The 17,661-nt window shown below is 41.2% G+C and overlaps 1 protein-coding gene across 1 annotated transcript in view; it reads left to right on the top strand.

Moving 5' to 3' along the window:
• LOC146861726 (uncharacterized) overlaps nt 1-12,920 on the top strand; it is a 38,156-nt gene extending 25,236 nt beyond the window's left edge. Inside the window, exon 3 of the mRNA XM_085646262.1 lies at nt 11,092-12,920. Coding sequence (XP_085502388.1) covers nt 11,092-11,334 — 243 coding nt within the window. The 3' untranslated portion in view covers nt 11,335-12,920. The remainder of the gene's footprint in view (nt 1-11,091) is intronic.
• Nucleotides 12,921-17,661: the final 4,741 nt, after the last annotated feature.

Here is a 17,661-nt window from a genome sequence, read left to right as displayed (position 1 = left end):
CCCTTACAAATTCTCTTGTTGCCTTCAGAAATGTTCCCAATGCGATTGCAATTTGTAATGATGGCATATCTGTAAGTAAGCGAACCGCTTGGGCACGCTAATTTAATTTGTGTGATAAGAATATTGGGCGTAAAAACAATTTCCGTATGGCTAAGACAAATGTGCAATCAAGCAATATGTGCAAAATGTCATTTCTTGTTCCTAGCCCACACTTACAAATACCATCTGAGCCAATCAATGCAGCCTTTACTTTTTCTTCCGACTTCCAAGGATTAATCCCAACTTGGGTCCTTGGGATTTCATGTCTTAAACCTTGGTTGGGCAAATTATCTAAATACGGAAACCAGGCTTCATTTGCCCATGAGCTTTTTAACCACTGGACCGATTTTTTTTTTTTTTTTTTTTTTCTTTTTTTTTTTTTTCCCTATCATATAATCTAGGTCCTGTGATCTTGAGTAAGTCTGCCCTTGTTCCTTAAGCATTCTCTTTGTAAAATCGACTACCAGGGATTGCTGAGAGAGTCTCACATTAAGGCGCACTGCTATTCTCTGGAGATTTCTTCTCACCTCCTTTGCCCAACTAAGGCTACTTGTTTGAATCTCCTCTCTGCACCACTGTGAGACCTTCTGTACATCCCCTGGATCCTGACGTTTCCAAAATCTTAACAAAGACATTTGGGTCTGCACACTCCATGATGTTAACCCTAGCTCCATTCTAATTGCTTGGATCATTGTGCTGCTAGGTAGTGACATTAATATTTTAAAAATGTTTCCTTCTTCCCGATCCCACCCGCATTTACCACTCAGGTAAAGGACCTCTGCCCCGTACAGTACTTGCGGGGGGTATCATTGCTTCGAATGCTTTTAACATGGGTCTGTGTGACATATCACCATATTCTTTGTTAAATTTAAATCCACCCTGTTCAACTGGAATAATTGATCCCCGTTCTGCCCAGTCTTTTAACTTACCTAGAATTATTTTAGCAAAGATCTTTTCACCAATATCAAGTAAGTTAATTAATCTATAATTCTTTGGTGCATAAACATCCCCTTTCTTATGGATCGGCCTGATTATAGCACCCTTCCAATTAGACGGAATCGTCCCCGATTCTAAAATTACTGAGAACATTAGGGAGAAAAATTCTGCCCACCAGGACGGGCTTGATTTTATTATCAGAGCTGGCAAGTTATCTGGACCTGCAGCTCTTGTTAAGTTCAAAGACTTTATCGTGTTAGACACATTATCTACTGAGAAATCTATTTTTAGGTCATCTACCAGGCCGCTCCAATCCCCTAATACTTCCTCTTCTATTTCTCTCCCCGGGGTATATAATTCCTTCAGGTAGTCCTCCCAGGCACCCTCTTCTACCACACAATTCATTGAGGCAGCTGAAGGTTCTGTTGCTGATTGGACCATCGTCCAGAACTGCCATAAGTTCTTAGATTCAATGGCCTCCAGCAATTTTCCCCAACCGGTTTCCTTGTGGGCTCTTTTGGTACTATAGAGAAGCATGGTATATTCTTTCTTTAATTTGACGAGAATCTCAGCCCTAGTCTTATCAAATTTTTTGCGCAGGCTACACTCTTCTCTCCTTAGTTCTCTTTTCTTGTTTAGACAGTCTAAGTTGAACCAATTTCCTTGTCTGGCCAATATATTTTGTTTACTCTTAGTAGCCCTTGCGTCTGTTCTAAGTTCTACCTTGATACTTTGTACCACTTGATATATTTTTTCAATATACCAAGCCAGGTTTAATCCAGTCACACATCCTAGATCAATGTTTTGTTGGAGCCTGGTTAACCTTTCAATATATTCTTCTGTTAGCCGTATTGTTATGCGCCTTGGGTAATCCATCTGTTGTATAATTACTTTCTCACAGACAGTCTGCTGAAAGTTTACCAGCTCTAATTCTAGGATATTGTGATCACTGCCTTCTATATGGCAAATCCTGAAACCCTTTATTAAAGCAAAATTCCATGCTGGCATAAAAATATAGTCTATGGGGCAATTTTGTGCACCTTGTTTAAAGGTTTTCTTTGCTGGGCAATCTTGGTATAGCCTATCGTTCAAACAAAAAAGACTTTTTGTCGCTAGGTAATTTCCCAACTCTGCATCTTGCATTGAACAAACGCTTTCAGGAAACTTTGCTTGATTTATATCATAGGACTCCAAGATTTCTAAATACAAAAGATCTAACTTCTTTGGGTTTAATTTATGATTAAAATCTCCCACCAACATGATCATATCTGAATCATATTTTTCGCACAATAGATCTATATCATTCTTAAAATGTCCCATTTCAACACCATATTCCTCCTGAGAACCCCATTGCATATATACATTTAAAAGCAACACATTTTCCTTCTTTTTATCAGCAGCAAATATGGTTATTCTACAGCCAAGCAGCCATTTGCATGTTACAGTGAGCTGAAATAAATTTTTCACTAATTTAGTAGATAATAATGTCAATAAGCCACCTGCGGGGCGGCCGGACCTAGATTTTATTGCCGGACGGTAGAATTGCCGAAACCCATCGACTACAGGGGTCTCGCCCATTAGCCAGGTCTCTTGGATACAAATGATCTCATTATTTTTTGTCAATTCTTTTAACCGTTCATGCTTTATTTGATTTCCTAATCCATTTATATTCCAAGAGACCAATTTTAAACCATGTAGCAACCCAATTGCCTATTCTATGTCACTAAGGAGCCCATACCCATTGGTTTCCTCTAAGTGACGCTGCGAAGGCCCTGGAGGACTTGTACTATAACTCCAATTCTTCCAGGAATCCTCCAGAGCAGAGTTATTTATTACTATATTTAGATTTCCCAAGCCTCAACCTACCTCTCTTTCCAGCAATCTCACTTGCCTCTTTCCTAACCCTGTGTGGTATTTTAGGAAGGCTTTCTCTTGCTGGACATTGTATTCTGCCCCTACTTCTTCGTTAGGTACTAGCCGAATCCCTGCTTTTAGTATCTCACCCTCTGCCTTCACTATGGCAATTTTTACCAGTTCGGAATACACTTGTACCCTTGTAAACTCTTTTCCATCAATGGTTGATTGAAAGCCCACCTGACAGAGGTCTTTTGAACCTATTCCTTTCAAGTTGGGACAAAGAGCAAATGAGTTAAGGAGAAGGGACCTATTCAAATACGACCTTCTTCGCTTTTTTCCCGCCCCTTCCCATTTTCACTTGTTCAAAATACAGCCACCTATTCCATTTATCCTCCATTCCTACCAATATTGGCTCCCTGTGTGGCTGTTGTATGTTATTTTTAGCCACTTCATCTAATGTATTACCCAAATAAGAACTCTCTTTAGGGGAAGTAGTAATACCAGGTATTCTAGGTACATATTTTATATATCTTGTCAACTTCTCCTGGTAATTTTGTTTGCTACTGCAGATGCCCTTTTTCGCTAGTATCTTTACTGGTTCCTTAAAACTTTCTGTTCGAATTCTACTCACTCTTTCTCTCGTACTTTTAAAAGGTTTTAATTTTGGCTCTTGTTCAGCAAATCCTGACAATTCCTCCATCTCTCGCCCTTTTCCCACCGCTCTAGCTATACCATTTCTTTGAATGCCTCTTCTTGCGGGTCTCCCCCGTTTTAGTAAGCCATGTCTGGTATAACAGCCCCTTCTTTTTACCAGCATCGGCCATTTTGAAATATAAACTTCGTGATTGGCAATTGGGGGTTCTGTAATCCCGGCCTCCTCCCCCCCCCCCCCCCCCCCCCCCCCCCACAACCAGGGCAGGAGGCTCGGGGTCATGGACAGATCTTAACATTGATGGCATATGGCCCGATTCCTTGTAGCTCCCCATGAATCTTAGAAAGGTGTAAATTCTGTGTTTTTAAAATATCATGATTTAACATTGTAACTTCCAGGAGCCCCTGGAGTGATTTTTGCAGCATTAGCATCAATTCCAGCATTGAAGAAGCTGGTGTTGCAGAAGTTTCCAAATTAAACTGTAACGATTGATTACAGTCATTACTGCTCTTGGACGCTGTATTCTGATCCCCATACACTTCATGTCTTTCTGCTCCCTTCGGGCTTCCGTCCAGGACTGAACCATCTTCCTCCTCTTGCCTTAAGTCCCCACTATTTGTTTCCTGGGGATCACTGTGTAAAGGCAACCTTGGAGATGAGGATAGTCGAGGTGACATTATTAGTCCCTTATAACTTGTTAAGGACTGTAGGGATTGGTTGATCAAATTTACGGAGTCCATCATTTGTTCATCAAAGATGAGGGAGGAACCCCCCTTCCATGATTCCTCCCCTATTATTTCTGTTTCAGCTGCAGAAGACTTAGCTGGTGAGAAGACCCTTTTAAAATGCTTTCCCACAAAGTCTTTCAGGGAGTTTGATGCTGTACCCCCCCCTTTCGTCCCACTTGCAATGACTCCTTAGGTATTTTTTCTTTTTTCTTCAGTACACGTTTAGATTTTGGTTTTATCCCTGGGCACACTGGGCTTTCTTCTGAAGCTTTTTGATCTATGGAAAAGTCTTTTTGCTTCTGAGTCTGTCCCGGAGCGTTTTTATTCCTCCTTGGAGCCATCTCTTAATCTATATATAATACCTTCACTGTGTCCTACCTGGCACTACCCCTTGTTTCCAAACTCAATCCTCAGGACAGGGGTGGCCAGTAATACTATTAAAAGAAAAAAGAAAAGGGAGAAGAAAAAAAAGGGGACTCCCTTTTTTCCACTTACCTCTGTTGTGCTTTATGTGTATACCTGCGCCCGTGCCCTTCCACGCTCTTTGGGGGACCCTTCTTGAGAACAGAGTTCCTCTTGCTGCTTAACTCGCTTTTAGTTTTTTCTTTCGCGCCTTCCTGCAACCCTGTCCCTTACTTCACCAGCAGTGATGTCAAGTGATATCGGGTAAGGGAGGTAGATGCTACGAGCACCTCACACCTTGCGCCTTCCCCCGAGATAATCCAGCTTCATGCTTCGTGCGGAGTTAGTTGCTGAGGCGGCGTCACAGCTTCACGGCGTCTCTTCCTGCCTCGGGCACCGGGTGCCGGATTCTACTCATCTTGCATCTCTCGTCCCCTTCCTCGCGTAACGTTGCGTTGCATAGCCTCACGGGTCACGGGATCACGCAGCAACACGTAATACGCAATAACAGAGAGACAACTATAGGGAAACAGTGACAAAGGGCGAAGACAGGGATAAGGAGGCAGGCGGCATGTACAGTGGTTTTTATTCTGCATCGATAATAGGTTTAAGACTCTAGCGTCCTCTGACTATTACCCTAGCTTTCTAGCCATCCTTTAAATGTTTGTCAGTGACGTACGTGAGTGCCTTCCCATGTTGCGATTGTCTTGCCCTCAAGGAGGCTCATCAGTGTCAGTCAGGCATTTATCAGATTAAATATCAATCTTTGCCAGAAAAGTCTAGTCTGGACTGGAGTATTTTTGATTGACCTTTCTCTCACTCCGTTTAAAAGTCGTCAACTCTGTTTTTGTATGCAATATCAAGCTGTTCTACAGAGTTTAGTTATTCTGGCTCACTAACTTCCCTTATTGTCTCTGATGTTTTCTTATTTGTCAGTAGTCTCTTTTCGCTTGTTGTAGTCCTTAGCCAGCCTTTCTCCATCGAGTCACGATCCTTCGAAGAACCTGTGATTTCTGGTTCTGATGAAGCGGACTTACTATCGGAGATGGAACTTTCTTGAGCGTACTACATGCCGGTTCCTGCGATCTTGACTCAGGCAAGTTTGATTCAGCTCTCCATGAGTTTTTGCTGTCTCTGTGAATACATATTCTTGTCCCTGTGTTTGGTATCACAGTTGGTGCTGGAATGACTAACCACATTATCACTCCGGTCCTATGAGAATCGCGCAGCACTCCCGCAATTGGTGAGTCTGAATGACGGTATGAAGAGTTTGTGTACACATTGAATGAGTGTGTCCATACATGCATGGTGTTTATTTGGTTGTTTACTCATGCATGAGGTTTATTCAACATTCTTTTTGTAAATAACGGTGCAATTATTACTATAGCTTGAGACACGGTTACTGGTAAAGATATTTCGACTAACACGCAGATAGTGTTAGAATGCGAGTAAAATTGCCACCTCACTAGATCTGTCACATATAACTAGTATGTCACAGAGCTATACAGTATAAGTGGCACATTGAGGAGAGTTCTCCTCCACCGAAGGCATGCACATAAAGGTTAGCATGTAATCACTATACACCTATAGGGTATGACTAAGATTGAACGTTCCTTAAAAATATTTTTTTTAAATCATTGTTTTTTACGGTGTATCTATCCACTTTTATAATTTTTTCAGATGGAGACTGGCTATTTACAGATACACATACATTAAACATACAGCGAGGAGTAGCTACTCTGCCCTTGCCTCACAGAAAGTATAGGGAATCCCCTTTCTGTTAGAACCCTCACATAGGGGTTGACCTTCTGCCCTGAAGAAAGTCCGGGACCTTTTTTGGCCACTCTGGACTGAAACATGTTGGCACTAGGGTCTGATAAAGATTGCATTAATCTGTTAGCATGAGCTGAAAGCCATTTTGTACTTGGCATCCATTTTAGTTAGCTATGTGCTGGCCATTTGCTGTTTCCCTCTTCCAGAGTCTTGCACATGCTCAGAAGGGCCTAGCTAGTAGAATGCACCTGCTCCTAGTATAGAACTGTCAGGCTGTTCTAACTTATTACTCCTCCTACTTGTTGACTGTGCATTTTCTGTATGACCATCTATGTGTATAACTCTTCTCATGTGTACTTGTACCGCCTTCTTTTGAGCCCCTGTGTGGGTATATAAGGCCCCTGTTCTCTGTACTCCTTAGAAATGTCTCCTACAGTGATTTGAGAATACTGTATGACACATTTTCCCTCTTCTGAGGTTAATAAAAAGATGTCTTTTATATTACAGCTTCTGTGCCAATCTCTTCTTTGTTAGTTTAAAAGGACCAGGTGTATCAGTGAAGCCCCTGAGAAGGTTTTGATTTCTTCAACTGGTGCACTCTGTGAGGCTCATCAGAGAAGTGGCTATCCAAGGGAGTGATCTTGATGGGAGACAGGAATCTACTGAGGAGGACAGAACAGGACTCTAGTAAGAAGGTACCATAAACTGAGATTCTGTCTCTGCAGCCCAGTATATTTCTGGTCTTCCTGATTGGACTCCTCCAACTGCTTACCACTCCTGACTGAGAACATTTTTGGAGTGAGTATTCTAAAAACGACCGTTTGGTCACTCAGAACTTGGCAGTTAGAATCTGGAGACCTATGCTAGGTAAGGTCATTTGTGAGATAGTGAGAGAAGTGCGCCGGCTGCACAGATAAACGTGAGATATAAAGTGAGATAAACGTGAGATATAAAGTGATATAACGTGAGATATAAAGTGAGACATAAAAAGTGATATAGAGCAATATAACGTGGTACAGTGATACAAAGTGATAACGTGATACAAAGAGATAACGTGATAAAGTGATATATAGTGATATGGAAATTGGCGATGGGAACGTGAGAAATACATAAAAAGCAATTTATGTAGGCAGGTAATGAGAAACTTTTGTAAACTTGAACGGCACACTTTGAGTTAAGTGCTACTTTGTGTATAATATTGTATATGCTGCAATATTCTTGGCATGCCTGTTAGCACACATCGTAGAATGTGTTGCTTTCTTGGAGGTACCATTTTGGAACTTGTATAGAATTAGCCGGCTCCCCTAGGTTTAGGTATAAAAACGTATTTCTTCCTTGGTGACTAGTACCCCTAGGAACTAAATATGTACAAAGAAAGGATGCTGGTCTGTGCACTTCATAAGTGGTGATATGCAGAGCGTTTTTTTTCCTGGTGTTCTGCCAGCCAAATCTAGTGAATATGACTTACAACTATTATTTACAAAAGGTTTGGTTAAGTACAGTCTATGGGCTGTCTTTTGTTTCTGTCCTAAGTGTTGATCTGTGGGTTAAATGTGTGCTTAAATGTCTGTGGTTTGTAATTAGTGGTACTTGTGTGAGTAATTAGCGATTGCGCTCTTGGTGCAGGCATGGCTAGCCTTAAGCGCACTGTATTATGTGTTCTGAGTATATGACACCGTTTTGAAAATGTCTGGAATGAGCTCAATGTGTTTTTTGTCATCATTCTGTTATGCAATATATCATTAACATAAAAAATATATTTTAAAATAATCCAGCAATGAATGATATAATATATGCTAAATAGCTGCACGCTATCATTAAATTGGCAGAGTAATACACTATACATGTGTGCAAATTGCCACGATGTTAAAGATAAAATTAGAATTCACATTGAATAGGAATAAAAAAAAAGCTTCAAAAACGAAATTGTGTGTTTTGCAATAAATAAATTAAGATACAAAATGTCACAGCATGTATCCTTTTGTATTAGGTATTAAAAGGCATTCACATTATCTGAGTGAGTTGGTTGTTGCTGAACTAAATACACATTACAGAACAACAGATTTGTGCTGGCTTGAAAGGCGTGTGAATTCGACGCCTCTTCATGTCAAGCAGCTGTGTAAGCATATGGCTATTTCTGACTCGAGGCCACACAAAGAAAATAGCTGAAGTCGACTACATCTTAAGTCAGTGCAAACACGGTGTAAAACCCTGCATTTCAGACTGCTGTTTTAAAAGTTAGAAATCAGGTTCATTATTTTTGATAAACAGAGAACAGATTGACAGTAAGGATTTCTTTTCTTAATGCCTTTTTAAATAAGGATAAGAGTGGTTTTAATGTTAAATAATAATGACTCTCTTTTAAAAGTGGCGCAGACTTTCATGTTTCAAGTTAGGCTTCTGTGCTTAGGGTTATGAATGAATGCGTTTAAATATGATAGGCAAAGGGATGCAGCTTGCTTTTCATATGTGGACTCATCAAAATGATTAGATTTATTAAAAAAAACAAATTTATTTAAGAAAGGTGCATTAAATTTGTTTTTTAATATTTATAATGCCTAATAATGATACTGTGAACTCCTAGCATCCAAATTGAATTTAAGCAGTGCTATACAGCAATAGGGGGTCACTTACATGTGAAATGTCACTTTACCCAGGCGTACAAAACTCATTTTTATAAGGGTATTGTTGTGGTTTTACTTATTTAATTCATTTCCTTTTTATATAACCTTGTTCCTGTATACATTATACATTTCTGATCCCCCATCTCTGGGATATGTAGAGGACATTCTGGGGATGCCTATTATGCAAAAACATTGTAGGATATTCATTTTTAAGTGCCCCAAACATCAAAGTCGAAATTGGGTAAAATTCCCTATTTAAATGAGGTTATTCCAATCAGAGCAGCTTTTAAAGTGCCTTAGGCTCCAGTAAATGCACAAATGTAAGTATAGAATGAATAGCTGACATCTATACTGCTAAACAAGCACTCAGCACACTGCTTACAAATATAAATATGTACAAAAAACTGGCGGAAGATATTAAGCTTACCTCTGAATTGCTGGTAGACAGGAATGGAGTGGGTTGTTGAACTCCCAGTCTCCAGGGTCACTTTGAATTGGGAGAACTGCATGAAAATCTTGCCCACAAGATGGAACAGCTGCATAGGTTAAAGGTCGAAGTTCTACATTTAGAAGCCTAGCAGGGCTCAGCGCAAGGTCTGCTTTGACATTTCGACATTTAAAAGACGAAATGGCAGGGCAGGGAAAGAAAGAGGTTTTAATTAATTTTTTTTGCCAAAAGCAAGTTTTTGTGCACTCATATGAACAGAGGGAAATATAATGGTATATGTGAGCTCTGATTAAGAGAATGGCTCTGCCATATATATATCACTAATGCTTTTAGGGCTGAATTAAGGAAGCAATGGGATTTCGTTTGAATTCATGCGCCCACGTGTTACACTTGTACATTTGCTAAAGGAATATGTCCTTTAGCTAGCTCAATGTGCTATTTAGCTCCTCAGAGTTTGTTTATGCCCAGTTGCTACAAATAGGGCTTGATTGTGTTGACAGAATGAAACCTTTTACAGGGTTCCTACTGTCAAAAATGGGGGATGGAGGCTAGCTCCTCTACAAATTAAGGGTGGGCAAATTTATGTTTTCTCTCTCTTTTTCTCAATTTCTTTTGAGCCTGTCTAACCTGTCTGTGAAATAGCCATGAGACATTTATTTGGCTATTCAGTAATACTGTTTTAAACATTGTTAGTATTAATAAAATGAATAAATAAATTTGCTATGTTACTTCCCATCCTGTTTGATGAAATTATGAAAGGATGAGTAGTCTAGATTGCTGTTTCCTTATTTGATCTTTAAGGGGAACTAGATGTGGGTAGTTTTTGTTCTAAAATTCTCAGGTGATAACACCACTATTGTTTGTTATTCTCATGCTACATACAGTTTTGCAAGGGCATTGCTAGTTTTTATTAGCTAGTCTGTGTAAATAAACTGACAGTCCTTACTAGAGCTGATGTTGCATAGTTTGGATTGTGAAAAGTAGAATGCAGGGAAGATGCCCATGTGATCCTTAGCAAAAAATTTTGAGGGAAATATTGTTTTATAGGAACATGTTCTGCTGGAGAAAATGTACCCATTATGTTGAAGTTTTTAGTTCTTTATGTAATAGGAATCCCTGTTAAATTAGCAGTTTTAGATTTTCCTGTTGCTCCTATAACATGAGATCATGGTCCTAAGCATACAATGTAGGTGCTTTTATTAATAGAAATCATTTTAGAATTGTCTGCAGTCCTGTACAAGTAATGCAAAGTCTATGAGTAAAAGTGTAGAATTTTTCCTTTTTTCTTGAGGGTCTTTAGATGATTAAGATAGGATATACAGATGTAAGGATTTGGAGTATATCTGTACTGTTTTTTCTCTTTTCCTCAGAATCTAGTAAATGAACACAGACTTCCTTGGCTGCTTGGGATTGGGTGACGTATTACTCTTGTCAGTTCACCAAAGAGTTCCTTTTATACTTGCCAATAGGTCCAGGCTGTTGTTTTTACTCTCACATAGATGAAAGTGGTACTTGGGTGCCTTGCTAATATATGGGGCGTCCCTAGACTAGGAAGTATTCTGAGACTATCCTCTCTGTTGATAAATTATTTCTGTGCCTTGTCTAAAGACCTTTTGTTCTGTCCACCAATAGATATTTGCTGCCTTACAACCATTGCCAGAGGGGCGCGGACATCAGATCCAGCTTGGAGAGTCAGCACCAGTCCAGCTTGAAGTCAAGGTGAAGGTAACTAGCACAGGCATTGCTGGCAACCAGGACTTCAGTGAAGGTAGAAGGCCGGAAGCACTGGGATGTGAAGTGTGTACCCCTGCCACTGTCTTGGGCGAAAGACAGGCTCACAAATCAGAAAGGAGAAATCGTGGATCAAGTTTTTGATGCCCAGCTGAGAGTCACAAACCGACCAGAACAGCAACAAAGTTTTGGCTTGAGGTAACCCCCTTTGAAACAAGGGTTGCTTCAGGTACTTCAGTATCGAGCTCCTGAATGCTGGCTGTAAAGTCTTCACCTGTGTTGGTCAAGAGATACCTGGGCGCACTGGATGCAATGTGTGGCCCCAACGAAAGAGCAGTGTGCCAGCAGAGCAATACAGGAGTTAGGGAAGGACTTGAGTTCAGGGTACAGGTGCTGTGTCTTTGGTGCCTGTTAGATTGAAGTGAAGAAAACTGGTGCACTGCCTGAGACACTGGACAGGATCGCTGAGAGCATTTGCCCTGGTGGGTGATTGCCCTATCCTGAAAGAAGAAACTTTTCCCTTGAAACTGGGTCGTGATTCCTGAGTTGCAAGTTGTGCAGCTCCACCGTGGGAATAACAAGAGCCTGCCTGTGAGGCTCAAACGGACACAGTGAGAAGACTCCCCTCGGGCTGGTTGTACAGCGGCTTTAATTTCCCAAGGACTTCTTTTTCTTTTTTGTTGAAAATGTACCCCATTGGTCGTCCCATTTTTGAGGAAGAGCAGCCCTTTGCAGCTCTTTATCCTAATTCTCATGGTCCTGTGTGGTCCTCCAGGATCATTTTTGTAATATGTCTAACTGCTTTAATGTTTGTATTAGGAATAATGTTTATTCTGCAAGAGAAAATTTCATCTGAGCAGTTGACAAATGTTACTTTACCCTTTCCTTGATTATAATGATTGATACTCTAGCCCTCATAAAGGAAACACTGGAAAAGTCTAGCGAAAATGTTTTTATTAGATATGTGCTGTTGGCTATTCTGAAGTTGAAATGGATGGTCACTGAAATGCATAGGAGCCTTGAAAATGTTTTTACTGGATGGTTCTAGGATTTGCTTAGAACTAGAAAACTAATAGTTCTGTTTCTGATAATAGTAATTACTCTCTCCTGCTATCTGTATGACCCAATGCTTTGTTCCCTTTGTACTCCTGCTTATACCTTATATATACCCGCTTAACAATATTTAGAATGAGAAATGCCCACCTAGCAATGAATTAGGATATTGATAAATTTATGAAAAATTAATGTGCACATTTTCTGTTTTCCTACTGGATCATGGGAAATGTCTTTAGCTCATGCTAAAATGACCATCTGTTAAAGATTGCATTAATCTGTTAGCATGAGCTGAAAGTCATTTTGTACTTGGCAGATATTTTAGTTAGCTATGTGCTGGCCATTTGCTGTTTCCCTCTTCCAGAGTCTTGCACATGCTCAGAAGAGCCTAGCTAGTAGAATGCACCTGCTCCTAGTATAGAACTGTCAGGCTGTTCTAACTGATGTCAGCAACTTATTACTCCTCCTACTTGTTGACTGTGCATTTTCTGTATACCATCTATGTGTATAACTCTTCTCATATGTACTTGTACCGCCTTCTTTTGAGCCCCTGTGTGGGTATATAAGGCCCCTGTTCTCTGTACTCCTTAGAAATGTCTCCTACAGTGATTTGAGAATACTGTATGACACATTTTTCCCTCTTCTGAGGTTAATAAAAAGATGTCTTTTATATTATAGCTTCTGTGCCAATCTCTTCTTTTTTGGTTTAAAAGGACCAGGTGTATCAGTGAAGCCCCTGAGAAGGTTTTGATTTCTTCAGGTCTTAGGACCATAATACCCCACAAAGACCCGTATTTTAGATTTTTTTACTGACCCAGACAGACCCAAGAATAAAGGGAAACCGGGGGTCTGCCTGAGGTATTTTATCTTTAACCCCCCTACCTTCATCTCTCAAAAGAGCTCCCAACATTGTGGTCGAGCCCACCCCGACTTATAGGGGTCGGGGTGACCCGATGATGAAGCATGACACCACTAGGGTGTGTGAGGGTAACTAAAACAAGAAAAGTTCTCTCCTTGACACAAGTTTGTGCTTAGCACAACCTCTCACTAGAGAGGCCCCACGCGTTTCCCCTCTTTTGCTCTCTGTTCTTCAACACGAACAACATAGTAACATCCCTGACCATTTTTTGGTAAATTGGAATATTTTTTGTGTGAATAATGTTTTGAAGGGAGGATATACTCCAAGTAAGATTCCCTCTCTAACCCTTTGGATACTGGGAGTACCTCCAGCATCACTTTGTGTTAATATACTTTGAGCAGCGCACAGCTGTGGGTTCAGAGTCAGACCAGGATCTATACAGATCCGGCTTTTTCTCAGATACAGTACAGTACCTTTTTGTTTTATAGTCTCTCGTGGTAGCTTATTTCGCACCCACTTTACGCACACCACAGCACACTACACTTTTACCATGGCTGAACATTTTAGAATTGGTTACACGGATGATGATGCATCCGCCATTCTAGCAGGCCCATCCCTACTACCTGACACTAATATTAGACAAAGGCTCACCCAAGCACAAAATTGGGATGAGCTGAAAGAACTGAAACGCTGCCAGATGCGTGTCCTTCTACATGGAGCGATCATGACTGAGTACCTTCGGGGAAATGCTGCACCAACAGGACTGTTGGTCACAAACGCACCTAGGATTTTCCTAGACGATCCCCTTTTCAAAAAGGAATGGTCACTGATCGCTCGGCGATGCTCCCGGGATTGGCTAATCCTGATCATCAATACCGTCAAGCGCCTCTCAGATGCCATTCTGGTAAAGATCAAGACTAGTGAAGACCATCTACTTACAGAAATCAAATTGACACTCTACAAGAAAAAACTTGAAGTCAATAAATAGATAACAGAACATAAAGACTACTTGATGCAAAATAAAATCACTAAATTACAAAAGGATCTCAAAAGATTTAGTCATGAGAAAATATACCCATACATAAAAGATGACTATAAAGGACAGGAACTCTTCAACACCGGCTCATCACGCAGCGGCCAGTCTGGGTCATCTGACTCAGAACAAGATGATTGGTCTAGTGAGGGATCGAACAGGAGTTGTCATAATAAACCCAGAAGACCACGACGAGGCAGTTTCAACCAGAACTATGGTCCCCCCCCAGATGTACCCTTGGCCTGGCCCGTTTGGTCCAATACCATACCATTGCCCACCACAGTACCCCACAGGACCCTACTTCCAACCTGAATTTAACTAACGTTTTTTAGGACAGGGCGGAAGGAGAGACAAACGAGGCCTACGAGGCAACAGAAGAATACAATGGGAGGAGGACAGACAAGGACCACACACGAGAAGCAACACCAGAGACCAACAACTACCAGGAACGAGCACAATGATGTATTGATAGTCCACCTTACAGATATCACCCTTAGTAGTGACGAGATGACCGTCCTGGAGAAGGGTCCAGGATTTGTCCCAACAACTCATCTGGACGAATTCCAACTACGGTGTGAACTGGGGGAATTCTTCAGAAAGATCAGACTAAAAACGTTCTTTCTCAATAAAGAAGTCATTACAACAGATGGGAACTATACAGATCTGAAACTTAAATCCACCTTCTATCCACCATCAAATCTGATGCCTCCGGAAGTACTCGCCTTTGAGGAAGCAGTGATTAAAGAGATTGAGGAACTTGAACCACAGAAGAACGCCTACAATAATTTGAGTAACAAGGAACGTAATGCCCTGGAGAAATTGAGTAACAGGACAGACCTGATCATAAAACCAGCAGACAAAGGTGGGGCCACAGTGATTCAATACACCCAGACCTATCGGACCACATGTCTCACCCTCCTGACTGATGACAAGTTCTACAGGAAGATCAACAGAGACCCTACACAAAGACTAAGAAAAACCATCTCCTCTATGACAACGGACGCCCTTGAAAAAGGTTAGATTTCCAAAAGAGAACATGAGTTCCTAAACCAGGTTGAACCGCGGACTCCCCTTTTCTATACTATTCCCAAAATTCATAAAGGGAAAATACCGCCACCTGGAAGACCGATTAGTATCCGGCATTGGATCAATCCTCGAACCACTGTCCAAATACACCGACTGATTCTTACGACCATTAGCGAAACATATAACATCCTTCGTACAAGATACCAAACATTTACTCAACCTTCTTGCAGACAGTGAGTATAATCCAGCTGATAACATCTTGGTCTGTCTCGATGTTGAGGCCCTATACACCAGTATACCTCAAAATGAGCGCATTACAGATATTGAAGAAGTACTCAGAAAAGAAGACTGGCAATGGACAGCCCCTGTTGAGTGGATCACCCTGATACGATTAGCACTCACTGAAAACTTCTTGTTATTTTAAGACCGACTATACCTACAGGTCCATGGTACTTCTATGGGCAGCACCTTTGCTCCTAGCATTGCCTGCCTTTATATGAGCCACTTCGAAGATCAGCACATATGGACCTTGAACCCATACAGCAGTAACATTTGCAAATGGTATTGTTATATTGATGACGTCCTTATGGTCTGGAAAGGAGAAGAGGGGACTCTGGTAGAGTTTGGTCACTGGATCAATCAGCTGAACCCACATCTGCGGTTCACTTTGAACAAAGATATGGAGAAGATCTCCTTCCTAGATATCAACATCACTGCCTCCAACGGCACATTGAGCAGTTCCTTATACACAAAACCTACAGACAAAAACAGCCTGTTAAGATTTGACAGCGCACATCCACGGTCTCTGAGAGAGAACTTACCGGTGGGACAATTCCTACGCATTTGCAGGAACTGCTCCGAACTCCATGATTACAGGAAGGAAGCTCAAGTACTTAAAGAAAAGCTAAAGCATAAGAACTACCCTACAAAAATCATTGAGAAAGCTAAGAAAAGAGCACGGAACACCCCGAGAGAGGCTCATTTGGAAACCACGGAGAACTCAACCACAACAAATGATTTGTGTTACCACCTTCAACTCCTCATCTAATAGCATCAAAAAAATAATCAATAAGAAATGGACAATACTCACATCCAACAAGCTAACATATGAGAAACCGATGTTCTCATTTAAGAGAAACAGGAGCCTAAAAGACTCCCTTGTCCATACAGACACATATAAACCAAGAAGTGACAGCCAAATGACGTTGTGGAACACCGTACCAGTCACAGGCCACTTCCCATGTGGGACATGTGTAGTATGTGAATTCACTGAACCTACCAAAAGTATTGATCTAGGCCTACGCACGCCATGGGAACAAAGATCCCACACTAACTGCAACACAGAATCAGTCATTTACCTGATCAAATGTCCCTGTGACCTAATTTATATAAGTATGACCAGCCGCAAGGCCAAGATCCGTATTAACGAACACAGAAGTACAATCAGAAGGGCCATCACAGCAACCAGACTCACAGCACACAATGTGGAGAAACATCATAAAGACACTGACATATGATGGACGGTTATAGAGAAAGTAAAGGGTAGTGGGAACCTACAAAAAAGACTACTAGACAGAGAACAACGGTGGGTATACCGTTTGAAAACCCATCAGACGGGATTGAACGACGGCATCCCGTGGAGCCAACTTAACAAATGAACCAGACATCCCATTCATACATGAGTGCAGTATTCAATCTATAACGTACCTCCCCTGTGAAATAAATTAATCATCTGAGGGATGTACGAACATCCTTTTTTTCACCCTGTGATTTCTATTGATCACTTTTTCTAGCACCATGGAATAAAAATAAAAACCTATGCCCTTTCATCAACGGCGTACGATGGGTATTTACTATCTGTATAAGAAGGTTTCCAAATAATCAAACACTCGGTTTTTATTGACCACTAACCGATAGATCTGCACCGTGATTTTTTTACACCCGCTGCACGATCATTCCCCTCTCTCTCGTACTTTATTTATAACTTGTAGTCAACTCCTTCTGATGTATAACCTCCGTTTTATTAAAACTCACTCTGACACACCATCTCAAGCGGATCATTGCCCCTGCCTTTAGTTTATCTCCGCTTTAATTAATAAGTACTTTTGGTTGCCCAGGCACCCTAGATTTCTTGCTAATTTCGCTCCCCACAACCTGGGTAGGGCGTTAGTAATTATTTCTGTCTTTTATTCTGTAACGCTCATACCAATTGCTGAACCTTCCAACTACATTTCCCATCATGCTTATGACTCACACCACGCAAGGTCACGGCGGCAGCAGCACTTCCGGTTCATCCGGGGAAGGCGTACTCTGCTCCCGTACTCCATGGTGCCATTATTTTACCGGCTCTCGAGGCTCATTACTCGCACGAGCCGAGGACCGGAACCACAACAGGTTGAAATGCTGGGTGAGATCTTCATGTGAAGTAAGTGCGCATATAGCCTCATGACACATTCGGTGTCAGCATACCCGCTCTTAGCCTCCTTGTTACTCTCCAGGG

Source organism: Triturus cristatus, chromosome 3_1 (assembly GCF_964204655.1).
Source record: "Triturus cristatus chromosome 3_1, aTriCri1.1, whole genome shotgun sequence".
NCBI classification, from domain to species: Eukaryota; Metazoa; Chordata; class Amphibia; order Caudata; family Salamandridae; genus Triturus; species Triturus cristatus.
This window is presented reverse-complemented; position numbering and strand designations above follow the sequence as displayed.